The 26,280-nt window shown below is 34.4% G+C and overlaps 6 protein-coding genes, 1 non-coding gene and 1 pseudogene across 11 annotated transcripts; 4 read left to right on the top strand and 4 right to left on the bottom strand.

Annotated features, from left to right (window-relative positions):
• Positions 1 to 541: 541 nt before the first annotated feature.
• Positions 542 to 2,349, top strand: LOC8269325 (UDP-glycosyltransferase 90A1). The gene has a single exon (XM_015718146.3). It carries the CDS (start codon positions 639 to 641, stop codon positions 2,055 to 2,057), a length of 1,419 nt encoding a protein of 472 aa, XP_015573632.1. The 5' UTR covers positions 542 to 638; the 3' UTR covers positions 2,058 to 2,349.
• On the top strand, positions 2,326 to 3,592 carry LOC125370044 (annotated as a pseudogene).
• A 668-nt stretch (positions 3,593 to 4,260) lies between these two features.
• Positions 4,261 to 6,618, bottom strand: LOC8280538 (protein DSS1 HOMOLOG ON CHROMOSOME V). Its single transcript, XM_002517310.4, has 3 exons — positions 6,462 to 6,618; positions 6,231 to 6,342; positions 4,261 to 4,584 (listed from the first exon to the last, which is right to left on the bottom strand). Exons 2-3 carry the CDS (start codon positions 6,319 to 6,321, stop codon positions 4,454 to 4,456), a joined length of 222 nt encoding a protein of 73 aa, XP_002517356.1. The 5' UTR covers positions 6,322 to 6,342; positions 6,462 to 6,618; the 3' UTR covers positions 4,261 to 4,453.
• A 62-nt stretch (positions 6,619 to 6,680) lies between these two features.
• Positions 6,681 to 10,380, top strand: LOC8280539 (probable receptor-like protein kinase At3g17420). 2 transcript variants are annotated; one of them, XM_048374326.1, is made up of 9 exons: positions 6,681 to 7,410; positions 7,614 to 8,096; positions 8,192 to 8,236; positions 8,313 to 8,426; positions 8,520 to 8,633; positions 8,777 to 8,995; positions 9,078 to 9,193; positions 9,629 to 9,889; positions 9,979 to 10,380. In XM_048374326.1, exons 1-9 carry the CDS (start codon positions 7,398 to 7,400, stop codon positions 10,219 to 10,221), a joined length of 1,608 nt encoding a protein of 535 aa, XP_048230283.1. In that variant the 5' UTR covers positions 6,681 to 7,397; the 3' UTR covers positions 10,222 to 10,380. The 2 variants fall into 2 exon arrangements, with proteins under 2 accessions (XP_048230283.1, XP_015573616.3); XM_015718130.3 differs by having other exon boundaries at positions 6,681 to 8,096.
• A 279-nt stretch (positions 10,381 to 10,659) lies between these two features.
• LOC8280540 (cyclic nucleotide-gated ion channel 18) lies at positions 10,660 to 15,215 on the bottom strand. 2 transcript variants are annotated; one of them, XM_048373720.1, is made up of 6 exons: positions 14,396 to 15,215; positions 14,091 to 14,303; positions 13,678 to 13,988; positions 13,255 to 13,366; positions 11,938 to 12,174; positions 10,660 to 11,588 (listed from the first exon to the last, which is right to left on the bottom strand). In XM_048373720.1, the coding sequence occupies exons 1-6, from the start codon at positions 14,885 to 14,887 to the stop codon at positions 10,821 to 10,823; spliced, it is 2,133 nt and encodes a 710-aa protein (XP_048229677.1). In that variant the 5' UTR covers positions 14,888 to 15,215; the 3' UTR covers positions 10,660 to 10,820. The 2 variants fall into 2 exon arrangements, with proteins under 2 accessions (XP_048229677.1, XP_048229676.1); XM_048373719.1 differs by having other exon boundaries at positions 13,678 to 14,303.
• An 859-nt stretch (positions 15,216 to 16,074) lies between these two features.
• On the top strand, positions 16,075 to 16,146 carry TRNAG-UCC. The gene has a single exon. It is a non-coding gene; the product is annotated as a tRNA-Gly (tRNA).
• Positions 16,147 to 17,046: 900 nt separating this feature from the next.
• On the bottom strand, positions 17,047 to 18,144 carry LOC8280542. 3 transcript variants are annotated; one of them, XM_048374932.1, is made up of 3 exons: positions 17,637 to 18,144; positions 17,382 to 17,498; positions 17,047 to 17,300 (listed from the first exon to the last, which is right to left on the bottom strand). In XM_048374932.1, exons 1-3 carry the CDS (start codon positions 18,118 to 18,120, stop codon positions 17,119 to 17,121), a joined length of 783 nt encoding a protein of 260 aa, XP_048230889.1. In that variant the 5' UTR covers positions 18,121 to 18,144; the 3' UTR covers positions 17,047 to 17,118. The 3 variants fall into 3 exon arrangements, with proteins under 3 accessions (XP_048230889.1, XP_015573653.1, XP_002517360.2); XM_015718167.2 differs by having other exon boundaries at positions 17,382 to 18,141; XM_002517314.3 differs by having other exon boundaries at positions 17,047 to 17,498; positions 17,637 to 18,140.
• A 1,007-nt stretch (positions 18,145 to 19,151) lies between these two features.
• LOC8280543 lies at positions 19,152 to 20,563 on the bottom strand. Its single transcript, XM_002517315.4, has one exon. The coding sequence runs from the start codon at positions 20,291 to 20,293 to the stop codon at positions 19,316 to 19,318; it is 978 nt and encodes a 325-aa protein (XP_002517361.1). The 5' UTR covers positions 20,294 to 20,563; the 3' UTR covers positions 19,152 to 19,315.
• Positions 20,564 to 26,280: the final 5,717 nt, after the last annotated feature.

Here is a 26,280-nt window from a genome sequence, read left to right as displayed (position 1 = left end):
AAAATTCATAAATCTTGGGAAATATCTCCTAGAAAAATCGCTCTTCTTATTATTGTATCTATAATGTCGTACCAGGTGTTAAAAACCCTAAAAACAAACCGGATTAAAAAACCAAGAATCAGTACCAAAAAAAAAAAAAAATCTCATCATTGCTGACAATAATGAAATTCAGCCACTTGATAATCTATGCTCGGACAAAGATCGTAAGTCCCAATTTGCACCCTTAGCCGAAAGCTATCTAAATGCTTGACCCGCAATAATTTTTGGATTTGAGCGCACACTCCTGATAAAATGGCAGGATGATCGATGTATGAAAAGGCTATGGACTTTTATTCTGAAAGGATCCGAAATTATAAATGTAGGGAAATTTCATGTCCTGCCAAAAAAAGAGAGGGGAGCTCATGACCGAAAACATCACTGTCCTTAGCCAGTGAATAAATTTGTTCAGATACTCACAATTGCATCCACACAAAGGATCCAAAGAGAGAAGAAGCTAAAATGAACTCTCCAACCTTTTATTGGCATGTGACCAGCAATTGACTTTATATAAGGGGTGCCCACTCTATACATAAGGTATTTACCATTTCCAGGGATATAGAAACCAAACAGCAGACACCACACACATTGAGGCCGCGACTATGAGCTCCCAAAGACAAAATCTAGACTCTAAATCTTGCGAGTCGTCCCAATATCATATAGCTTTGTTTCCTTTCATGTCAAAAGGACACACTATCCCTCTCCTCCACCTAGCCCACCTCCTCTTCCGCCGTGGCATCGCCGTCACTGTCTTCACCACTCATGCAAATCACCCCTTCATCGCTGACTTTCTTTCCAATACTGCTGCCTCTATAATTGACCTTGCATTCCCCGATAACATACCCGAAATTCCCTCAGGAGTTGAGAGCACAGACAAACTTCCTTCCATGTCACTGTTTCCTCCTTTTGCACTTGCCACCAAACTCATGCAACCTGACTTTGATGAGGCGCTTAAATCTCTTCCACTTGTTAACTTCATGGTGTCAGATGGATTTCTGTGGTGGACTGCTGATTCTGCTATGAAGTTTGGCATTCCAAGATTGATTTTTTATGGTATGTCTAACTACTCTTCATGTGTGGCAAAATCTGCAGCAGAGTGCAACCATTTATTTGGGCCTGAGTCAGCTGATGATTTAATTACTCTGACTGAGTTTCCATGGATTAAGGTCACTAAAAATGATTTTGAACCAGTATTTTTAAACCCTGAACCAAAAGGTCCTCACTTTGAATTCATACTAAAAACAGTGATAGCGTCATCAATAAGTTATGGATACTTATCAAACAGTTTCTATGAGCTCGAGTCTGTTTTTGTTGATCACTGGAACAAACATAATAAACAAAAGACCTGGTGTGTTGGACCCTTGTGTTTAGCCGGCACATTAGCTGTTGAAAATGAACGGCAGAAGAAGCCAACTTGGATTCTTTGGCTAGATGAGAAGCTGAAGCAAGGAAGCGCAGTCCTATACGTGGCGTTTGGCTCTCAAGCAGAGATATCAACAGAACAACTCAAAGACATAGCTATAGGGTTAGAAGAATCCAAGGTAAACTTCTTGTGGGTGATAAGGAAAGAAGAATCAGAATTAGGAGATGGGTTTGAAGATAGAGTAAAAGAAAGAGGGATTATAATAAGGGAGTGGGTGGATCAAATGGAGATACTAATGCATCCAAGTGTTGAAGGGTATTTAAGCCATTGTGGGTGGAACTCAGTTTTGGAAAGCATATGTGCAGGAGTGCCAATTCTTGCATGGCCAATGATGGCTGAGCAACCACTGAATGCAAGAATGGTAGTGGAGGAGATCAAAGTAGGGTTGAGAGTAGAGACATGTAATGGATCGGTCAGAGGCTTTGTGAAGTGGGAAGCGTTAAGAAAGATGGTGAATGAGCTGATGAATGGAGAGATGGGGAAGGAAGTAAGAAACAATGTAAAGAAATATGCAGAAGTGGCCATGAAAGCTATGGAGGTGGGAGCTGGTTCATCTTGGGGAACGTTAGACATGCTGATTGAGGAGATTTGCAATTAATGGAAAAGAGGGTATTGATGTCTAGAGAGCTGTTGACATGCTCGTTCATCACACGCAAAGTTCCCGGCAAAATGGAGCTACTGAAATTGCCAGAGAGGATGAGAATTTGGTGCTGAATTTGCTACTTAATTTCTAATTTCCTGAGACACAGTTTGGCATAATTAATTGTGGCAAGTACCAAGATTACTAGCATTAGTAGCTTTCATATCAATTATAAGTTTATAACAACTTAAAAATACTTTGCATTTGGAAAATTCTCTTTTTATGATATATAACATTTTGCAAATTATTATGTGATTGTCTCTATTATGAGAGCACCGATAAACTCCCTTCCATGTCACCTTTTCCTATTTATACTTTTGCCACCATGCAACCAGAATTGGATCATGCCCTTAAAAGTTTTCAACAACTGAATTCCATTGTTTCAGATGGTTTCTTGTGGTAGACTTTAGAGTCCCCCATTGAAGATTGGGTTTCCAAGATTGGTGTCCTGTGATAGGTCTAATTACTCCATGAGCTTGTCAAGAGCTGTCGGCGAGGAAGTACCTCTTTTAAGAGTAGGGTCAGATGATGAACTGATCAGTCAGCTCGGTTTCCATGTACTGAGATCAATAGAAATGACTTTGGGCCACTTTTTAGGAAAGCTGGAAAAAAGACTTCCCTGATTGAGCTCATGATGCATGCAGTAGCTGCTCCAAAGAGTAGTTATGGTTATGTAGTCAACAGCTTCCATGAGCTTGAACCCGTTTCTGTAGATTATTATAATCGTCAGGGTAGGGCAGTGGCTTGGTGTGCACCCCTTTGTTTATATGAGACACCAAGGAAGGAATAAACCTTCACCTCAGGACAAACATACTTGGTTGAGGTGGTCAGATGACAAACTGGAGCAGGAGATCTGAGTTCTATATGTAGCATTTGGGTCTCGCACGGAGATTTCAGTAAACCAACTCAAGGAGAACGCAATAGGGTTGGAGAAGTCGAAGGTGAGCTTCTGGTGGGTAATGAGAAAAAGGAATCAGAATTAGGAGCAGAGAGGGTTAAAGATAAGAGGATTCTAGTAAGAGATTGGCTAGATCAAATTGGAGATGCTGGAATACCAGAGCGTGCAGGGGTTCTTGAGCCATTGTAGATAGAACTCAGTCTTGGAGAGCATATCCACAACTTTTGAACGCAAAGACATGGTGGTGGAAGAGATAAAAGTGAGGTTGAGAGCAAAGACATGTGAAAGGGGAGGTGTTGGGGAAGGAGCTGATGGAGGGGCAAATGGAAAAAGAGGTAAAAAATTGAGTTAAGGAATGTGTAGAGCTTGGCCAGGAAAGCAATGGAGGGAGGGACGGGATCATCCTGGGGGACGTTAGAGAGCTCATAAATTAGACATGCAAAAAAATAGCAAGTCCGGTAGTGAAATGCCCAAAAAAAAACGAAAGAAGTCTACTATGCCGTTATGAAAATAACGTAGTGGTGTTTATTAATAATGTAAAATCATCATCACTTTAGCTTATAGTTGCACATAAATGGAGAAAACGAATGCAATATTTTTAATGTGCACCAGATGATTATCCTCTTAATCAAGTAATTGAGCTACTAGTGCTAGAAGCAATGGAGGGTGACAGGAACAGTGCCTGTAAGTGCCGTCCACTTGATTCATTAATCATCATACATCATATGCTGCACGAAGATTATTCACAGAAAATAATTCCATAAAAAGCATACTTTGTCATACTCGCGTATAATGGGTGGGTGTTTGTCGGTTTAAAGGCAATGCTTTTAAAATTCCGAGAGCAACCGTGGGATTGCATCATCTGTAGCATGGCTCATTCAAAATCAAAATGATTCAAAAATAATAAGAATCATGAAAATTTCTGTACATAATCTATTTCAGTCACTAAAATAAGAGTTGACATCTCAAAGCAATGATGATGGAGGTGCTAAACTAATCATCATAACAGATGAACCTTGAAGAATCTAATGGGTCTATGCTATATCACACTTCACAAGTGAATGAATTATGAAATGTATACTTCTAAACTTCCATTGATCATGCGACGGGCCTGGTCAGAATTTCTAGACAGCTACAATTTTCTGTCCACTGTTTAACTTTTTATAATTCTTTCAAGGGAATTTAAAATTGGAACTAATATGATGGCTTAATAGAGTGCCAATCCACTCAATGCAACACATGCACACAACAATCGAACTCTAGTGATTGGAAGATTAACAAATTACTAAGACTTAAAAGGTGCATACATTCATATTAGAATACCTTTCAGTAACTTAACCAACAAGCAGAGGAAACATGATTAGGGTACTACTTTACTGTTATCAACCTGGGGTTCATCCACTGACCTAGTAAGATGACAGCTTGACGAGCAAACAAAATGCAGGACATTTTAAATTCAGCTCTTCTCTGAGTTGTTTTCAAGTTCTTTCCTAAGTTGCAGAGAGAAGTCATCATTCACATCATCGTCGTCCCAATCATCTTCCCATTGTTGAGCTATTTCTTTTCCTTCTTCCTTGTCATCCCACTCTGTCAATGGAAAGGGACCATCCAATCATCATCAAGTCAATACTAATAAAATAAAACCAAAATGAAAAATATAAAGTCAAAAGAATTAGAAACAGTACTACGCCTATTTTTGAACCAGTACCATGCTGACTGGTAATTTTGAATTTATAAAATAGCAAATTAATATGACTGCTGAGAGAGAAATTCAATTGATGATATGAGAAGCATATAATCTAAACGTGTCTTCTATATATTCCAGTTCATATCTAATGTACACTACGTCTCTATCAATATAGTCCCATAAAGGAGGTTGTAAGGCATGTAATGATAGCAGCATATTAAGGCACAAGATCAAGAAATGGCTTATCTGAACTCCTGTCAACTCCTCAGATATTTGATCTCCAAATCCTCCCCCACTTCATACTTAGAAATGCCCAAATTGGCACTTCCAACCAACCATATAAATTCCCTACTACATTCTAACAAAATAGCACACTCATAAGGCAAAAATATTTTCAAAAGCAGCCAAGATCAAGAAGAATGCTTCACAAAAGAATGGACCGTGGTTGGATAACATCCCCAGTTCGCACCTGCTCAGCAAGTACCCTATCTACATGCTAACAATGTGGCACAATGATAAGGAAACATATACTAAGCATCACGTAAGAAGCACTTGGTCCTCCAATTTCTATCAATATTTAGACTTTGCTCTACCAAATCTTAAACCAGAATAACAGTTAAAAAATAAACCAAACAAGATTTTTTTTTTCTTATTCAGGGAACCAAGCTGCTGCTTTGTTGTGATGACATATGTTCTTGTCTATAGTGACCATCTTCAAACAGCGCTGCATATTACTCTCGCATTTTTCTTTCTAGACCTCTATACAAAGCAGATACACCAACAAATAAATCTCATGCAATCCAGGCAAGGGAACCATGAAACCCTAAATTATTCTTGAATTGAGAGTAAGATTCACTAATCCTCCCATCACAAACGCACCTCTCATACGATCAGTTCATTTCAACTGCCAAAGGAATTAAATAGCAAATGACGTTTCTAGATTGCATATTCAATTTAACAAGATAAAAAATAATTGAAGCAATACTTTCTATCATAGCTGTCACCAATTATTAGACAACGACTGCAGATACTTAAAAGTCGCAGCCCCAAACAGATTGAAGACAATTACACTGATAATCTCCTTTTATTGGTCCACTTACAAGAAACTAAGCCATCTTTCTCATTTCATATTATTCTGTGTGTTTGCATTCTCATCTCAGCTATGCACATTTGACATTCAACCCAAAAGTAACAACTATTGCTTGACAATTGGCTTATCGAAAATAAAACATAATTCATTAGAGATCACAAATCCTCCACAAACAAGTAACAACCGATACTATGTTAATTATAGTAAACTGAGATCAAACTGTACTTCAACAACACAAATAGTTTGTTTCATAAAAGGTAAAAGAAAACAAAGAAAATCTAACAATAAAATTTTGCTTCTTAGAAAAAACAAGACTACTCCATCATTGACAATTTATCATGAAAGAAACAATCAGGGCTTAATAAACTTGTTTAAGAAATCAGTGGATAGCAAGCCAAAAAGCAATTACACAAATAGAGAGAATAATAATAAGTATAGAGGAATGACAATATTAACCTTGATCGATATCAAATTCTTCAAACTCATCGTCGTCTTCAAACAAGTCAACTTTCGGATCCTCAGTAGCTGCTTTAGGTTCCTTATCCATTTCTCAAGCTCTTCTCAAATCCTTTTGAAAAAAATAATTAACTAAATTAGCCAACTAACTGAAGCTATTTAATAGCTTGAGAAAGCGAAATAAAACAAGAACAACTGAAAATTAAATAATAAATCGCCAAATTGAAATACCTGCAAATGTAAAGAGAGTAAAGGCGTGCTCGCTCAAGGGGTTTTTCTTGTCCTCCAGGAAAGCGGCTCGATGGATGAATTGATTTATAGGATGTGCGCTTAGCCCAGGCGGCTTGAAGCTACTAGGCCCAATCTGCTATATTTATGTTTTGAGTTTGGGTTTCCATTATAGCCCAGCTCGGCCTAAAATAGTATTTCTTTTTTCCTTTTTTTTTTGAGAAAAATAGGCTGTGACTTAATGGCATTATTTTTTCCTTCACTTATTGATGCTATTTTTCCCTGAAAGGAATTATGCTATTTTATTTAGAAAAATAGAAAGGGCTTTCTTCTTTAATCTATATTAGTTTTCTATTTTAATTTATTACTGAATTGTTTTTATTCGTTTAGCAATGACTTTGATTACTGTTAAATAAATATAAAACTAGTTAAGCCATTTTTATAAATTCTTGTTACTCTGTGTTATAATGATTTTTCTTATTGGCATTTGACAAAAGATAAAAAAAAGAGATTCAGATTCAATCATCCATTAATGTCCATTCAAGCCAAGAGATGCACCTACACTAAGTGAGAATGAATTCAGTTTTTATATCGCACGCTTAACTTTCAATCGAAGTGAAAATATAATATTTGACCTTTAAAAAGAAAATTGGTCGTTGGACTGTAGATTCAATATCGCTGTGCCTCTAAAATTTGCAACCCGTATGCCTAGTAATGGAAATGGCAGGCGCCATCGTTTGTCATCTTGTTATTAGCATAAAACAAGTGAATATCAGAAGAGAGAAAAAAATGCTCGAGTGCAAAAGAAGACTAACCATTTGATATATTCCTCTTGCTCACTGGCCGGCAACAGCTAGAAAGACTACATTGGATGACGAATATGATATGCGTCTTATTTTCGCATATTCTTGTTCAGAGTGCAATCTTGATTAACCTCATATGAGTTTTCTTGGTATGATCTTTCCTTCTTTCCTATGCAAGAACTGATTTCAATGGTTAAACATATCAGGTGTCTTCTCAGTTGGTACACTACTAATATATGCATATTCATTCTCATGATCACACTCAGAGTTCCAGTTTCTCAGCCTCTTGAGGTTACTTGCACCCTTGATTTGTCATTTTCATTACCTGATTATTACGTCTCCAATTGTATAGAAGGAGGTTGGGGTGGGTTCCTATCAAAAAATTGCTGCGGATCAACATTTCATGCCTACCTCCATTCGCTGGGCCGGAGAGCGAATCGTACAGGTTTTATATACCTAGATTCTGATGAGCAAAGGAGTTGTTTAGATGAGATGGGGAAATATGAAGCTGAAGATTTCAGTTGTGGGATTGACAAGCTGACGAGTGGAGGTGGAGGCTGTTCTGACTTTTCTGTTGCCAACGTTACTCGTAGATTGGGAGGGAAACTGAAAAGATTGACAGAAAACTGTAAGTTCGAGGATTCTGATAAAGAATCTGATCAATCATGCCGTTCCTGTGTGAGCAGTTGGCAGGACATAAAAGGACACCATTCCAGCAGCAATGCTAATATTTGTAGGTTTGCTGTGCTGGTTGCACTAACAAGTACTAGGATTGACGACAACTCTTACATCAATAGAGTTTACAGATGCCTTGCGAATCAAAATAATGACACTGGTAAGTAGCTTGATGAAGCTCAATTATCCTACCTACGGGATCCTAATTTTCACATTTACCTAACCAGAACATATCTACACTGCATTCTTTTTCAGAATCAGCAGAAACAGCAGTCAAAAGCAAGCCCAAAATTAGCACAGGTGATTCTCTTCAGCCTTTAATGATATCGATAAGGCTACAAGGTATACTGACCATGAAAACTTTAATTGGAAACAGGTATCTGGATTTTAATTGGGTGCCTTTTCGCGGCTACAGCGATGATAATAACTATTGCCGCAAACATTGTGTCCAGAAGACGTCTTAAATCAAAAGTTCCATTGGAAAAGAATGGTATTTCCAGCAATACTTCATGTCCACATGAAAAATTTTGATTTTGCTCATTTGTCATGAATAATATGCTAATTCTGAAAATCCAATCTGCAGCATTTAAGAACCTGCAACTAGAGAATTCTCGCTGCCCGAAGTTTCCACTGAGAGAAGTTTATTTAGCTACCAATAATCTAAGTGACGAGAATCTCATTGGTGAAGGAACTGCAGGTGAGTTTCTAAGTATAGCATATAGAAAATGGGATGTTTGCCACCTTACTCAAATAAAACATATGCAGAAATGTGCACAAAATATTGTAAGAAACTAATTCCAAGAGAAGGCATCACCTAAATAAGCCTTGTTGATGTATCAGGAAAGGTATATAAAGGTGTGCTATCAAATAGTCAGCATGTTGCAATCAAGCACATCATCAATGATGGAAATAGAGAAACTGTCGTCAGGGAAGTTACAAGCTTATCACATGTGAGACACCCAAACCTTGTCGCTTTACTGGGATGCTGTATAAGAGAAGATGAGTGCTTTATTCTCTATGAGCTGTGCCCCAATGGCAATCTGTCTCAGTGGATTTTTGGTACTCCCTGCTGCATATTAATTTTACTTTTCTGGTTTTTATGTCTCCTGTGGTGATGAATAAGAAAATTTATTCACAATAGGGAAGGATAAGATTTTATCTTGGATCCAACGGCTTCAGATTGCGATTGATAGTGCTCGAGCTCTTTGCTTTCTGCATACATACTCAGAAGGCTGCATTGTTCACCGTGATATCAAGGTCTGCTCCAGATTCCATTCTCTTCCCTCTAAATCTTTTTCACTTCAGTGTCTACAGATTTTAACAACTTATGCCATTACCCCTAAATAAGCATTCGATAATAGCTTTCTAATATTGATCCAAAACTTTACGATTCCTTTCAAACTTGTGTGGAGCGCTAGAACTGCTTAATTGACAATAACTTCAGAAAATTTGATAGAAACTATGTCAATGATCCTCTACAGGGTAACCTATAGACTGCACCTCAAGCGGACTCACTCAAGTTTGAGGAAAGTATTTGCTTTCCTATAATGTTCTGCACTTTGATTATGGCACACTTCAATCATGTATTATAAGGCTCAATCAGTATTTAGCTAGGTTAGAATGGCAGAGAGTTCTACCAGGAGTTCATGAGCAGGATCAGCTATGACATTCTTTTTCTTGTTCCTTTCACAGCCAACAAACATTCTCCTAGGACAAAATTTTGAAGCAAAGCTCTCAGACTTTGGGTTGTCCAAGGTTATCAGCCAGGGAGAGACCTATGCAAGCTCAGAAGTAAGAGGAACATTTGGATATGTTGATCCTGAGTACCAAAGTAACCGCCAAGTCAATTCATCAGGGGATGTCTACAGCTTTGGAATAGTACTTCTACAGATCCTCTCAGGAAAAAAGGTTATCAATATGAATCTGAAGAAACCAATGCCAATAGATAAAATGGTCAGAACCATCATTCATTGTATCCTTTTCCAACATGGATTAATTGTTGATCGATGGTTAATTGTATCCTTTCATGTATCTGTTTCCAGGCAAAAGCCCTGACGAGAGGTGGCAGCATAATAGAATTTGCTGATCCTAAGCTGGATGGTGAGTACTCAGCAGAAGCTTTTGTTCTCATATTTAAGCTCGCATTGTCATGCACGGCACTCAAGCAGCTAAGGCCATCCATGGAGCAAGTTGTTATAAAATTAGAGGAAGCCCTCGTGGTATCAACGAGGGCAAGAGCCTCTACTCCTGAAACTACACCAAACCGATTTTCAATCCCACAATAAAAAAAATGCTTTTACACAAACATGTAATGAGTTGATCCATTGTAATAAACTCCAATTTTTCTTTTTGTGGTTAGTTTCATATCTTTAGTTTAATCAGATATGAAACTTTGAACTGGGAAGCTTGCATAATCAATCAAAACCCATATATATATATATATATACATGTATTGAAGTCTACTTGATGCTTGATGAGAACAAAGGAATGTCCATAACATTTCAACACTACGTAAGAGAACAGTTGAAGTTTTGCTTTCAGCTTTGCATCAAGGGCCAGGTTTCGTGTATCACATTGTCATTTTAACAATCAATGCCACACTGAAGTTTCAGGTGGAGCACAGAAAAGCAGAATAAGCATACAAAAGAAAAAACAATGAAGGAGGGTTAAGGTAGAGGTATTAGGGAAGAAGAATTCTAACTAATTTATATCTATCAGAAAACTTCTCTATAACATGTACTAATAATCTTATAATGTCAAAAAATTTAAGATATATCATATGCTAGTCTAGGGATACAAATTAACATACAAATTATACAAGTTCCTAATTAATTTCTCATTACCTCATACTTTCAGCTTCTGATTAGCGTTTAATTTGTATTAACTAAACATGGTCTGCGAAGAAATCAGGCTCAACAGGTTTAAACAACTTGGGCACCTTTACGCTGGATGAAGCAGAATCAACAAGTCTCTGATTAATCCCTCTTCTAGTATTTGCAGCAAATTTTGAAGCCAAGATTGTTGCTCCAAGATGCTGTGCATTGTTTGCGTTTTCCATTGATAAACTCTCACCATGTTCATCCTCGTAATCTCCTTCTGCTAGCTCATTGCTAGAATAATATCCATCCTCAGGTATTTGAATGTAAGAAAGTCTCTCTCTTGAAGCCAGCTCCCTTGCCATCTTTCTTTTCTGATATCTTCTCCAAACTGATTGTATCAAAATAGCACCCCATGTTCTCCATTGGTGAGAATAGTACCTAAAGGCATGTTGCAGCTTCTTGCTTTGAAGTCTCTTAAATTGCTGTGCGACAAATATGAGGTCTTCAGCTTGAAGGGCGAAAGCCTCAACTTCAGAGAGAGCTTTGACAGTTCTAGTTGAAGCAGGCAGGTGCGCACTAGAATTGGGCATTAATGCCCACGTCAGTAATTCCTCACCGCAGAAGTCACCAGGTCTAAGGGTGATGGAGTTGAAGAATCCAGACCTTCCTCCGTTAGTCGTTGAGCTCTCTAATGTTCCTCTAATTATAAACAACATCTCATTTACAGGATCACCCTCTGAAAATATATAGGTGCCCTCAGTGCTCAAAGAGGAAACGAGGCGCTCGCATATAGCATCCAGTAGCTGGTCATCCATTTGTGAGAAGAATGGGACCTGTTAAATAGAACAATGAAAATTTAGACTGAAATGATTTTAAAAGGGCTACAGATAAACAGACACTAGATATGTTCTTGATATACTTGCAACAATAATGGGGTATCACAAGCCATAGAAACCTATATGAATGAACAACATACATGTCTACACTTATAAACATACTACAGTTAAACAAACGAAAAAAAAAATTCATTATTTTTGCAGTGCATGTGACAGATCTCCTTCCTTGAGATGGAAACAGATAAGCTGAGAACGTATAGTTCCTGATGGTTCAGATAGCTACATCATGTCATCTGAAACTATAGCATAACAATTGAAATGCTAAATGACATGATAAGCAACCTACACGGCGAACAAGGGCCAGACATAAATGTCGCTGGATTTCTCGTCTAAGGTCCAATGGCAGTGAGCGCAATATAGATTCTTCGTGAACTCCTCTTGTAGCAAGCCACTTGTACTGAACAAATCGGCGAACGCGCTCCTGCAAGTCAGGAGGTAATTGGCGATGCCTCATCCACTCCTCTGTATCTCTTCGCTTGATCCTCCACTCTTCAACTCTTACCGTCATAGATTGCAAATTAGTCTTCAACAAAGAGGACAAGAAAAATGATTATCACTCTGCAACCATTTCAAACATGCCAAATAGTATATCGGTGGGAATAAGATTACACGCTCAAGAAAAGGTAGATATAAACAAGACATTATGATTGCTGTTCTTGTATTTAAGATTTATTAATAAAGACAAGCAAACTTAGAATCTAGATACCGAAGTTCCATTAAAATGGAATGAATGTAGGTAGAGGGTATCCGAAGCTCTGAATAGACACACGAAGGCATTTAAGGTTTCTCCTTGAAGAATTTCACAGTAAATCGCATAGCATAAGATTGAACTGAGAATAAAGCTGGAATTTTAGATCAACTGGTATCACTATAAAAGAACTCTAATATTGTGATTGTTTTTCCTCTTCTTTCTTCTTTCCTTTTTAGCTGTAACTATGAAGAAGTCTTTAATAAGAGAACTATCACCTGCTTTTGTAAGAGCCATTCTGCACCTGCTGCCTATATTGCAGAGCCATCTAGACATAAACATCCTGATGACTGGATACCTTAAAATCAAATTCTTCGTAATCTACCAGCTACAAAGTCATTGGGCCAGAGATTCAGTAATTAATTGGTAGGATCCATGTTCAACGCTTTTAGTCCCCAATATAGTATGACAGCAACTCTTTTATTGATCAGTTTTCCTTATTAAGAATTTTTAACCATGGAATAGACAATATGAGAGCAAGTACAAAATTAATCATTTAGGGTCATATCACGTTACTCCATAACTAAGAGCCTATGCAAATGTTTTCTGTTAGCTGGTAACTGGGAGCTACATTCTCATATTGCAAAGTCGTTTTAGCAAACTTCAGTATTGCATTCACATTTTACTCAAAAAAAATTTAAAGAAGACATTACATGTGAAACCACTGATTACAAAAGTGAATCAATGACAGCTTAAACCATCAATTAATAGGTATATTCAGAAACTCATTGGAGGGAGAGAAATAAGTGAAGAAGCTAAAAGTTTCAAAATAAGATGCTAATTGACTTTTCACTTTTACAGATTAATGTGTCAAACAAGTAAAGGCATATATCCAACATTCTAAAGCAAGAATACCTGCATGTTACCAATCAGCTGTGCGGAAAGAACCAAACCAATAATGCAAGTGACGATGCAGAAGATATTCTCACCCAGAAATGTGCTTGTCTCCAGAGTCTGTGCGTATGAGCTGTCATTATAGTAAACAAGAATATGTCAGCCTGAAAATCAACAACATAAGACCAAGTACTAATTCATCATATACAGAAATATTACATATTGTCTAGATCCATCCAGAATTATGCTAAATTAGTCCCATTCAAATGACTAAGTTAGCATCCTATATGGAACTTGCATGGAAAATCAATCTCATATAAATTCCGAACCCCGCAGAGGGAATAAGTATCAAGGCAGCATTGGCACATATGGCGCCACTGCATATAGTAAAACGTGCAGGTTCTTGTTACTTGAGTTGTTTATAAATCTCAATTAAAATCATACCTTAAATTTCTTAATCCCCACCAGAGACAATACAAGTACTTCTGTACAAAAGGTGCTGTAGCAACATCATTTGTAAAAGCACCAGCAAATATTCCAAACTCAAATGTGATATTGTTGTTATATGGATCACAATTAGTACGAACATGAGTAACATTCCGCCAATACTGACGTTCAAACTGTCCCAAACTGTTACAATCTAAAAAACTTTCAATGCAACCTATAACTCCAGCCTTGTTCTCCTTTAAACACTCGGATTTCCAGCAGTAAAATTGTCGCCCCAATGACAATAGGTACCATGAAGACCCTAATGTCTGTAACAAAAGTTTACATGTGTAACCATGTATTCCCCAATAGAAAAAAGAGAGTAAGCTTGAAGAAGAAAAAGGAAAGAAAAGGGGTGACCTGATTCTTACATGACTAGCAAGCATGTATAGAAGGAGATTATATGCAGCTCCTGCCCAAGCAGTTTTGGCAATAAAACCTGTACTTTTTACAATTCGTTGGTGCAATGGAAAGATAACAAAGAGTCTAGGAATATATTGAATAAGTACTATAAGAGAAAGTGTATTGTTTGCATGATCAGCTCTTCCATTTCTTGCCGCTGGAATTACCACCCAAATCACAACCTGTAACAAAGAAATATCACACAATCACTTTTAAATAATTAAAATGTCAAAAACTATAGGCCCAGATGCCATGTTAACATCAATATATATACCTGAGGAAGAGGAAGTGCAGCGGCAAGATCAATAACAAAATCAGACCTAAGATAACGTCTAGCGATTTCTTTAGCATCCATGACAAGTTCACCACGACCGAACACTCTAGAATTTGGAGCAACAAAAGCTGTACGGAACTTCATGATGATATGCAGCAAAAAGAACAAGTCAGCGAAGGACCTAAAATAAGTAATTAGAACAGCAAGGCTTGCATCATTTGTCAAGCAGACGCCGTCGGCATCTGCATAAGGGAGAAAGAAAAAGAGCGGGTCGACGAAAAGAGCGACGATAGATGTGATAAGGAAAACGTAGTTCCAGTAAGTGACAATATCGCTGTCCGGGTCGAGGATTTGGTAATGCCATAGAATATGGAGAGGGTTAGCGTCTGATAAGGAAGTGGCTGAAGACGCGAGAGAGGGAGACGTCAGGTGGTGGTGGAGACGCCTAAAATGGCGGAGCTTGGAGTTTGGATTAGGAATGAATCTATTCATCTTCCATGGCGGAGTCCGGTGGTGGAATTCGGATTCCGCGGGAGGAAAGAAGGAAACGTTTTCTCTTCTTTTCTTTTCTTTTAGGAAAGGAGTTGTTGCAGAGAGAGAGGTTGTGGTGGTGGTGATGGTGATGGTGATGGTGGTTATAATTGAGAAGAGATATCTGCGGGAAATGGGAGACAGGACGGGGAATTCGGATTGAAATAGAGAAACGCGGGAAAGGTCATTAATTTGTCATTTGGAGACTCCGAAAATGTTTTTTTCTTTTTTCTTTTTTCTTCTCTCTCTCGCTTTGGTGTTCTAAATTCTAATAGGATCAAATGTGAGGACTTTTTATTTTTTATTTTTCTTGGTACAACAAATGTGAGGACTCTTATTGTAATATGCTTTATTAACAAAAATAAATAAATAAAATTTAAAAATTTAAAAAATATTAATAAATAAGCAATTGCTTAATTATTTATCGAGACCCACATTTTTCTCTAAAAAAATATAAATATAATAATTATCTAATATCTAATTTTGTTGAAAATATGAAAAGAATGGATTATAAAAATTTGACCAGAATTATCAGAAGAAACCAAGCATCACCATATATACACCAATATTTTCTAATAATGTTAGTAATTAATATTATAGATGATAACCCTTAAAAGAAAAATGATGGATGATAACCATATAAGAATATCAAATAAAACAGTCCAGAATAGTATAGCAAGTTGAGACTTATTAAATTTATTTTGTGGTAAAAGTAATTAAATTTGTCAATAACTAAATTTTAAAATTTGATATTCAAATTGTGTTTTCTCAAAATAAGAGAAAATCTAAAATATAACTAAAAACATATATTTTCATTTTTATTTTTATTTTTTATTAGATATGATTCTCCATATTATATTACTTTTAGTTTAGCTTATTTACTTTATAAAATTATAAAATAATAAAATCATGTAAGAGTGAGTGTTATGATTCAAACTCACAAAGCTTAAATAAATGATGCCTAATAAAAATACCTTGGTAAATCTAATTATTATAGAATTTAGTGGATGTAAGATATTTTTCTTATATAATTTATTGTCTCTTATCTAAGAATGGAAAGAAATAAAAGTATAAGAGCTTGATAAAATAAAATAAATGATGCCATTCAGTATGCGGTTTATTCTGTTGGTTGAAGGAATTAACATCAAGCGTTTGTAGTCCAACGGTTAGGATAATTGCCTTCCAAGCAATAGACCCGGGTTCGACTCCCGGCAAACGCATTTAACTTTTCTTTTTCAAAAGTCATCCTTAGGAACTTTATTTTATTGATTAATGGTAATTTTAATTTCTAGGAGTTATAATATCAATGGTCATTAAGCTCTGTACTTGGCTTTAAATATAAATATTAATTTTTAATTTCTAGCACTAAATTATTTAACTTCAAATTTTATTAATAAAAGTGATTGAATTATTGATGAAATTAAAATAGAATAAATAGTCGTTACTATAATTATTCTCTAATCTTAATTGATTTGTTGATTTTAATTGGACCAAAAAATCTTAAATGGTAAATATACTCTTTTCTATTTAAAAATATATATCTCTTTCAACTAAGCAATTTTTATCTTATATATTATTTATACATTATAAAAATAAAATAAAAATATACTTGAGCTTTTTATATTTTAAAATTAATATATATATATATATATATATATATATATATATATTTAATTATTTAAAATTAATAAATATATAGTAATTAATTTTTTATTTGGAGCAAGGATTTTCCTTTTCAAAAACTATTTTAGTTGAAAAGCTAAGTCTCTGTTGAGAAGTTTGTGTGCCATGGGGGCCGTAGAATGTGGAGCAGCTTGACTGAGCTGCAGGACAGGAGACGGTGTTCTTGAAAAGTAGTTGTTTGTTTGTACAGCTGTGGCGAGAGTTTTGTATTCATTGCTTTCTTCCATCATCTGATATTACTTTAGTATCCAAATTTTTTCTTGGAAAATAGTTTTTCTAAACCAACTTTTCTGGGAAAATATGGTGTTGCTTATTTTGAATTTCTGAATTCAGAATCCTTTTCTCTTCTCAAGCTTTAGACAGCTGTAGCAGCTCAGAAATCTACTTTGCTGAAAAGGAAGGTCTACACTGGATGTACATAAAGAAGCAAAGCAAAATTGATAGGAAAGCATTTTATACTGGATATTGATTTGAAGCTGTTTCTTTGCATACACAATTACATCTATTTTCTAACATATGTTCTCCTCTGTAGCAATCTGTTTCTGTGAACTCTGTTTCTGTGAACTCTGTTTCTTACAATCATAAAAGTAGACAACAAAGATCACCCATTTTAGAACGTTTAGCAAGCAAACTAAGCCAATATGCACTGTTGTGCCCATAGCGTTAGTTCCTTCCCCTTTCCTCTCCCATCCTGCATAGAGGCATGATAATCTTAGGGCAAGCCTCATGCCAAAGAACATCAGCATTAGAAAAAATCCACATCGCCTGCTACCTCTGCTTAGATATGATGAGACAATGATTGCCACATCACCTTGTTTCTCTTCTAAAATCGAAATCACAACACCCATGTCCCAGATAGCGCTCCACTCTATATACTTTGTTAATAAAGCTAAAAAAATCACCAAAAATAGCACCATGAAGAAAACGGATGATTCCATGTATATATATATATAAGAAGCCAAAGAAAACAATCCAAATGAAATAAGACAAGAAAATAGAAGAACATAGATAGATGTGATTAGAGGACCCTTTAGCCTTGTATCATTGAAGAATCTGCTAAACATGCACCTAAGACTCATAGCCTTCTCTTCTTTGTAGATCACTGATGTCATGTCCACTATAGCAATTGTGTTGAGGAGGTCCACCAAATGTAGGATCCCTATATATATGAGACCCAGTAGGAGCAATTTCTGAGAAATCTTTCCGATCCATCTTTCCAAAGTAATTAGTTCTTCATAATCATTATTGAAGATGTCGTAAGCATTTAGTGAAGGACTCATGGTTTTTTGTACTGCTCTTCCTATTTCAATTAAGGTTTGCTGAAAGATAGTTTCATATATACTGAGAGAGCAGAACAAAGGGACAGAGGCGAGGCAGGTGAAGATGATGAAATTGGGATTCTTGAAAGGGATGCTTAGAGACTCTTTGAGTAAGCCAAAGAACCCTAGTTTCCCCTGCAACATAATGTGTGAGTTCCCCTCCATCTTCTCTTGTTGAATCTCAGAACTCATGGTTAATTTAAGAGTACTGAAGTCTTCTCTGTAGTCTAGAAGAAAGTTGACTTTGTAGTCTTGTTGATTCCAGGATGGTCCCCATAAGATGATAACGGTCCATGACGTGTCTTTGGCTGATAGGTCAGTCCTCGCTCTTGGCACGACCTTCACTTATAATTAACTGTTATATAACATTTAACTACTTTTTATTTCTGTTTATAATTTTTTTATTATTAATAATATATTGAATTTAAAATTTGATTATTTATGTTGAAATTAGATTTAAATTTTAAATATTTGTATTGAATTGTCGGTTTGGTCAAGCCAAGCCCGCGAGCCCGCCCAGATCCGACCTCTGTTTAATGCCTAGTCGGGCTGACCGGGCCGGGCCGGGCTTTCATAAAATTTCAGGCTCGGACTCGGGCTCTAAGATATTAAAAATTTCTCGGGCCTGGACGGGCTCGGGCTTCTCCAAAATTAAATCAGGTCCGGTCAAACCCGGCCCGAGCCCGCCCAGGCCCGACCCATGAACAGGTCTAAAAGGAACTAATTTTTTTCTCTCTTTTCTCAAGAAAACTTTATAGTGGAAATAAAACTAAGATAATGAATCTCAGCTATTTATAGATTTATGGCGCGTCACAAGGATTGAAGACAAAATCTTCATTGGCTGTTAAATTCTAATTTTGACTTTTCCCTTTGTTATCTGTATTTTCTGCTTGTATCTGGAGAAGCAGGCTATCCCCATATTGTAGGTTCTCAAAACAATGCATTCAATATTCAGTGAAAACAAACCAGGGTCTGCAAGTGTATCGTTAGAGTCCTGATTGCTAGATGCAAGATTGCTGAGAAAAATGTTTCTCAATGGAAGCCTTTGGGCGAACTTACATCTCTTTCCAATCAGTGCCATTGACGTTGTATTATGACAACATTAATGCACTGATAATAAAGAATGAATTTGGGACATCAGCAATGAGCTTGAATTAGTGGTACTAGAATTGTACTTTGGAAGTTGGATTCCAATTAACACAATATGAAAAAAATGTCCGATATTAGCAGATTAATTGAACTATTATTTATCATTATCGTTCAGAACAAGCATAAACATCCATGTGCTTGCTGTACTAATTAGCCAAAGATAAACCTTGCGAACTCTTAATATCTTGCTGCTGCACTAGCAAACAGCGATTTCAAAGCAAAATTGCGCAATTTACAGTTAAACTCTTTCAGCTGATCTTCCTTGCTCCACATCAACTTTCTTCTCAAGAAATCTCTTTTTACAGTCGTAGAAGTAGACTGTGAAAACAACCCACTTCATCACATTCCCCACACAAACCGAGAAAACTTCCCCAACTGAAACCATAACCAAACTTATACTCTCAGTCCACACTCCATATACACATATTAATCTAAAAGAAACCCACCAAACAAAGAACACAAGCATTGATAAAAATCCACGCTTCCTGCAGCCTCTGCTGATATAAGCTGAGACCCCAAGTGCCACATCTCCATGTTTCTCGTCCAAGATTGAAATCACCATACCCATGTTCCATATGGCACTCCACTCTATATACTTTGTTAATAAAGCTATAATGGCCAGCCCAAAAGCTGTCTTGAATATACTGGCTGCATGGATACTACTTGTCACAAAAAAGTGTGTTGATAATGATAGAATTCCAATTAAAGTAAGAGTACTCAATATAAGAGCATAGGTTGATGTAATCAAAGGTCCTTTAAGACCAACCGTTCTAAAGGGTCTGCATAACATTTCCTTAAGATTAGCTGTGCCTTCTCCTGCATAAACCATTGATGCCGAATAAACTGTAGTAATGGTGTTGAGAAGGTGCAGTAGATGGGCCATTCCCAAGTAAAGCAAACCTGGTAAGAGAGATGGTAGGAAGACATCTAGAATCAATTCCCTGATAACATCTATTGGTCGTGGTTGCCAGGAGAGATCAATTATTTTCCCAAAAGGATCATCATAAGTCGGAGTTGTGAGTTTGGATTTAATTGCATCAATTAAAGGCTGCTGGAAGTTGATTTCAAGAAAGAGCAAGAAGCAGAAGTAAGGGAAGGAAGTGAGGAAGGTGAGGATGATGAAGCTGGTGTTTCTTGGAATGAGTTTCAACGATTCTTTGATTATGCCAAAGAATTCTAGCTTATCTTTCATCATCAGAACTGGGTTGTTCTCCATTTTTTCAAGGTTTCTTGCTTTTACTTGGTCATTCGAAGCAAATATGAAATGGAGGTTGCTGTTCGCCAAGTCAATCCTCTTGGGTACTGAAATTTAAAATTCAAGGCAAAATTACTCTGAAGTTTCAGAGGAAACATCCCAGTCCGCAACAGGCGGTGTGGATAAGAGGAGACTTCAAGAAATAGAAGAAAGAACAAATTACATGTGAACTGAAGCTTCCATGAAATGATGTGTCAGTGAATCTTGGAATTGACTTTGACTTTCAATTATAGGATTCAGGTACCCGCAAAAACATAGTTAAGTGTGTATAAGAATTGCAAATCATACTTTTAATATTGCAATTCTAAACTTGTTAAGATTTATATTTCACATAAATTGTTTGTTATTGTTATATGATATGAGCCTGTATTTTGATTTATTTTTTTTCGCTATTATAAGATAAAATATTTAATAGAAAATCAAGAAGGTTAATTACAAACCTAGCCAGCCCCTATGTATTTTAATTTTTTGATTTGATAATTAATTGGAAATAAAATATTAATCATCATATTTTCTTGTTTCATGGGTTCCTTTAGTAAATCAAGATTTGGTCATTAATGATCAAAACAAGTAAAGAGGCCAGTTCTGGTGATTCTTAAAGGGAAGTCCACTCTTCCTGGCTGATGTTATGGGCCAAGACATCTCCATGCTTCTCTTTTATTAGTAACACTAAACCCATGTCACTGTATTACATTGCATTTGAAACTTTCTCAATTCTGTTCTGTGACAGTACCAACCAGTTCATTTCCTTATCATCTTTGGATGTATATATTATATTAATATTTTCTTATTTTTTAACTTGAAATTTTTGAACTAGTCTGAATTTGGATGGTCATATGAATTAATTGATGTGTGCAATTAAATGGTCCAGTTACTAGAATTATTAGATATTTTATTTTGAAAAGAAAAGTTATTTAAATAGTTAATCCCTCATTTGAAATAGATAATCAGATCGGTGATAAACACAAAACAAATAATTTAAAATCTAATTCAAATATAGCAACAATATTTAATTATAAGACGATTATCTGTTGTTATATAATTCACAATTCAGTGGGTCTCTTGTGAATAAAAAATAAAATAATTTTTAAATTTTTACCAAACGTTTTCTAATACCATATTAATTTTTCTTAAAAGATAAAAAAGCTTACAAAATAAATAGATAGTGTCCAATAATAACATTTAAGATTTTGACTGATTTATACTTGAATTCAACTACAATTAAAATAATCAGAACTGAGATATAAACACTATATCATATTAAATCTATTTTTAAAAAAAATTAATTGAAGTCCATAAATAAAATTATAAAGTTATTGAGAGAGAAGGAATTGCCTGGAAGTTAAGGCACTTAGGAAATGTGGAGATGATAAGTGATAACTGGGTGGGTAAGTCATCTCATTTTCATAGTCAAATAATTTTTGAGTGTTTGACTGAACTTTTATGGATTAATTGTTTGCACTCATACTGGATTAATATATTCTCATTTTAATTTTAGCCTTTTGATGTGTATGTAAAATAAATCAAAGAGTTATTCAGTTTGATTTACTTTCTGCTTCAAAAGAAATAGAAAAAGAAACACATATTGTGCATAATATAAATTAATATTATAGTCCACTCGAAATAAATTTTTTATAATTTTTATCTGTATATTATAAAGTTTTGTGTTTAGTTGAAGTGTAAAATTCTCTATCCTTTGACTAAAATAAATTTTAATAATATAAATAAAATTGCTAAATATATTATTTTATTAGCAAGTCAAAATATATTGCATAAAATGTAAATATTTTTTTAAATTTTATTTTTTATTTCATATATTATCTTGTTTAAATTTTTATTATTATAATTTATTTTTAATATAATATTTATATTACTTGAAATGAACACATATATAGTATATACAGAAATTTTTTTATAAACCAAATAAATTGTTTGATAAATTTTTTTAAAAATAAAAGTATAAAGGAAAATAAAAATTAAAGAGACTCAATCAATCCATTATTATATATAAAATTAATTCAACTAATTTATCTGTAAATAACATATTATAAAAAATAATTGTATTTAGTTTTTATTTTATTTTAATAGCATTTAAAATTATTATTTTACTTATATGATATAACTTTATAAAATGTTGTTGGTGGAAACTTCGGCTTTGTTTATAAATATTTAAAACCATTGACTTAGTTTTATTTACATGTTAATTATAAATTGAATCTAAATAAAATCCTGTCAACTGCAATTGAGATTATTATTTATTTATAAAATTGTTAATAATAACACAAATGAGCAGAATATAAATTGATTTACAAAATCCAGAATTGAAGAGATATGTAAAATGATGCCATCTGCTCTAAAGCATTAGATCTGATCCCATCTTCTCTCCCATTTATTAAGACTCTAAAAATACACACAAATAATTATTATATGAATTATCTAAAAAGTTCCTTCTTTTTTTTATTATTTTACTTTTAATGTAGAAACTGAAACAGAATAAAACCCGAATTCGATGGATTCGCTGCTTTTTATAATATCCATATTACTAATACCACTCACTTAATTAATTGCAATCAAAATTGATAATTCTATCAAAAAAGATCCCTTTTCTTTTTTTTTGCTGTCTCTCTTTTGTCCATATCGATTTAGTGACGACTGCGCACATTAGAGATTTGCCTAATTATATGCACTCACTGCTTATAAATTATTATCTAATCATAAGAAAATGTGTCCATTTTTCTTTGCCATTGCCATAGTTTTTGCATTAATAATTCATTTTAATTTCTTTTTTTTTGGTATGGTAGCTAATAAATTTGTTTTTCTTCATCTTAGTAGGTAATTACTCTAATCAATTAATTAGTTAAACGTACCATATTCCAAATTAAACTACCAAACCTTACTCTTCTCCAATTTTCTTTACCTACTTTTTCAGAAATCTAATTTATTTTTGAAAAAAATATTTCTTATAAAATATGATATCGCCATATTTACTGATTGTCGAAATTTTTTATTTTTAGTAATAAATTTGTATAAAACGCGAAAACTACTTGTCATTTTTATGTTAAAATAAGAGACCCAATAAGTTATTGTAGCGGAAATTTGTCTAATTGATGGTGGAGTTCTATCCGAGAAGGATAGTCATACTCCACAAAGTAGGTTTCTCTATCAAAAGCAGTCCAAGTTTTGGTGTTAGGATTTGCTTGAGAAGAAAATTTTCAATAGTTACAGGATATTCCTTTTCTCTAAACATGGATGATATGCGCCTTCGGTAGGATCTGCTGAAGATGAATCATTTGTAATAATCAGAAAAAAAAGATAATTAAAATTCTAATTAAGTGAGAGGCACATTTTGTTTGTGACCCAATAAGAAGAGAACAAATAGTTTTGCATTCTGTATATTGCCTGATGATTTATATTAATATTATCCACTAACCTCATATGACACATTTGTGCTATTTAATTACCAAAAGTGCATTCGTCACTTATCACCAACAACACCTTCAAAAGATTTTCTGTGCTGCAATTAGATGAAAAAGAAGCAATCTCTTTAATTATGTTATATATTTTTTTTTTGGGTACTATTTTATGATGGTGATGATAATTAAGAAGCTTATTAGTAGAGGATTAATGGTGGATCCAAATTGAACATTTAAAAAAAGAAAAAAGAAAAAACAAAAGAAAAATCTCCCACTTCAGATTCCAAAAACTGAACAAGAACAAAAGAGAAAAGAGAAAAAGAAGAAAAAAGGTAGGCCACAAAACTATCAAAAATGAACTAGTAATGGAAAAGTGGTCACCCACTACAAAAGCAACTCGACACTGTCTTCTCTATAAATCTCTTTACTGCCACCTTCTTTGCTTCATACCCACTTGTTCTTTTTTACTCCTCTCCCCCTTCCTCTTTCAATCATATTCATTGCTCTCTCTCTCCCTCTCTTATCTCTTCATTCTTATTCTTTCTCTTAAGAAAATTATTATTATTTTTGTTATCAATACTCATGTAAGCACATTTTCTTATCTCATCTTTGCTTCCACTTATATACTCTAGTTTTCTGTGAAACTGTTCTGATTAATTAAACATCAAGGCCAAATTGCTTAAATCTTTTCTTTTCCAACTTACCTTTTCACCTTTTTCCTTCGTGTCAAACAGTTATTCATTTTTAGATTTTCTTTTTTTAACTGTATAAATACACTTGACCAAAGAAGCATGCTCAAATTTCCGGCCGGCTTCATCCTCCTTGTAAAATAGGAGATTCCAATCCAGCATGGAATTTAATCAGGCCGGCTTATAAAATATTAAGCGATCAATATATCAAAATTGCCGTCGTTATGTTAATTCAAAATGTTTCATCCTTCGTTCGCCTACTAATGTAGTTACTAAAAGTTGAATCCGGGTTCATTTGTTACAATAATTTCGAGAAGCTAAGGGTCAAATGGGTTTGAATATTAGTAGTAATTCCACAGTTAATTAAGTATTAGATTTGCTGGAAACAATTTGGAATTGTAATCTAATCCAAATGTAATTAGCATTATACAGTTAATTAAGACTCTGTAGATAAGAGCTGAAATTGGATTCCAGGGGCCACAGATGCATTGATGAAGGAACTGAGCGAGAAATAACAGATATTTAGAAGAAGGGGGTTCGTGGGGTCCATCTAACATGCACTATTTCAGAAAATGTTTCCCCAATTTTAAAATATCACAGAACTTTTCATCTTCCTAATTCACCCATGATTTATTATTATTATTAGTCTTTATTTTTTTATTTTTTCTTAGAATAAGAAATATTCGTCAAAGAAAAAAAAAAACAAGAAGAATTTAGTATTCGCTGGTTAATTGCATATTAATTATGGCAGATTAAATAAAACGTGTGACTTGGGAATTAAATTGGTCATGTAAATCTAAGATCCTGCACTGGTTAATGTAGGCATCGGATGCTAATGGGATTTTAGTCTAGAAATCAAAAGGTGAGATTGCTTAAGAAATTAAAAAGGCAAAAAATTTGATTCTGATGCAAAATCTTTTTAATTGCTGTTTCAACTACCCAAGATTGATAGGCTAAAAGTGACTTTGCTTTTTTTTTCCTATTCTTTTATTCATTCTAATTACATTTTATATAAGAAATACATATATATACATGACAACCCTAATTTCGTCTACTAAAGACACTGAATATTAGGTGAATTTTAGAATGCCCTATATTTTTTAATATTTTTATATATTTATTTAAAAAAATTTTGTAAAATTTGATTGAAGTTAAAATATTTTAATATATAATACTAAGATATTTTCATAATTTTTATTTAGAGAATATATCAAAATTAAAATATTGAAAAGACAATGTAAGTAAAACAATCTAAAATTCACCTAAATATTAACAAACTTGATATGCATGCATGGAGATGGAACACACAAAAATGAATGATAGCCTAGAAAATATTAATTATTTTTTTAAATGATATTTTCGTTTTTATATTTAATTACAAATTAAAAAAATATAAAATTTTGATGGATTTTTCAAGTAATTTTCTAGTGATATATCTCAGAAACTAAACATTTTTTTTTCTTTTAAAAAGCTATGTGGTCGGAATTTGACATAAACAAACGGTACCCAAAAATAAGGTTACAGATTGAGTGTGTTCCAAAATTGAATTTCCTTCTGCTGTATGCAGTAAGTTATTGTCTGCACTCAGTAGAGCCAAGAATTAATTTCCTACCAAAGTCCATAGGCACGTGTCTGAACGTGCTTGCAAATTCATTTCTAAATCGTCAATGATTCAGTTTTAATAAAAGTAAGAAAATCTCTAATCATTTGAACTAGGCCATTAATTGGGTATGTTTAGATTAGGGATTTATAATTAGAAAATAAATTATTTTAAAAATAAAATTTAAGATTAAATGTTGTTCGAGCCACACATATTGATTCATCTTTTCAATTGTTCTTTTTTTTT

Source organism: Ricinus communis, chromosome 5, assembly GCF_019578655.1.
Source record: "Ricinus communis isolate WT05 ecotype wild-type chromosome 5, ASM1957865v1, whole genome shotgun sequence".
NCBI lineage: Eukaryota > Viridiplantae > Streptophyta > Magnoliopsida > Malpighiales > Euphorbiaceae > Ricinus > Ricinus communis.
The sequence above is the reverse complement of the archived record's forward strand: the minus strand, read 5'-3'. Positions and strand labels throughout refer to the sequence as shown.

Excerpts from the sequence above, each read along its gene's own strand:
- LOC8280540 (XM_048373719.1), bottom strand. The coding sequence starts at position 14,887 with ATGAATAGATTCATTCCTAATCCAAACTCCAAGCTCCGCCATTTTAGG. Across the intron at positions 12,175-13,254 it reads AGCTGATTGGTAACATGCAG|ACTAATTTGCAATCTATGAC; the intron begins GTATTCTTGCTT and ends TCTTTGTTGAAG. Across the intron at positions 11,589-11,937 it reads GTCTGGCCCTTGTTCGCCGT|GTCCCATTCTTCTCACAAAT; the intron begins GTAGGTTGCTTA and ends TCTATTTAACAG.
- LOC8280542 (XM_015718167.2), bottom strand. The coding sequence starts at position 18,120 with ATGAGTTCTGAGATTCAACAAGAGAAGATGGAGGGGAACTCACACATT. Across the intron at positions 17,301-17,381 it reads CTCATCATATCTAAGCAGAG|GATGGGAGAGGAAAGGGGAA; the intron begins GTAGCAGGCGAT and ends GCCTCTATGCAG.
- LOC8280543 (XM_002517315.4), bottom strand. The coding sequence starts at position 20,293 with ATGGAGAACAACCCAGTTCTGATGATGAAAGATAAGCTAGAATTCTTT.
- LOC8280538 (XM_002517310.4), bottom strand. The coding sequence starts at position 6,321 with ATGGATAAGGAACCTAAAGCAGCTACTGAGGATCCGAAAGTTGACTTG. Across the intron at positions 4,585-6,230 it reads AGAATTTGATATCGATCAAG|AGTGGGATGACAAGGAAGAA; the intron begins GTTAATATTGTC and ends TTCCATTGACAG.
- LOC8269325 (XM_015718146.3), top strand. The coding sequence starts at position 639 with ATGAGCTCCCAAAGACAAAATCTAGACTCTAAATCTTGCGAGTCGTCC.
- LOC8280539 (XM_015718130.3), top strand. The coding sequence starts at position 7,433 with ATGCAAGAACTGATTTCAATGGTTAAACATATCAGGTGTCTTCTCAGT. Across the intron at positions 8,427-8,519 it reads AGTTCCATTGGAAAAGAATG|CATTTAAGAACCTGCAACTA; the intron begins GTATTTCCAGCA and ends TCCAATCTGCAG. Across the intron at positions 9,890-9,978 it reads CAATGCCAATAGATAAAATG|GCAAAAGCCCTGACGAGAGG; the intron begins GTCAGAACCATC and ends ATCTGTTTCCAG.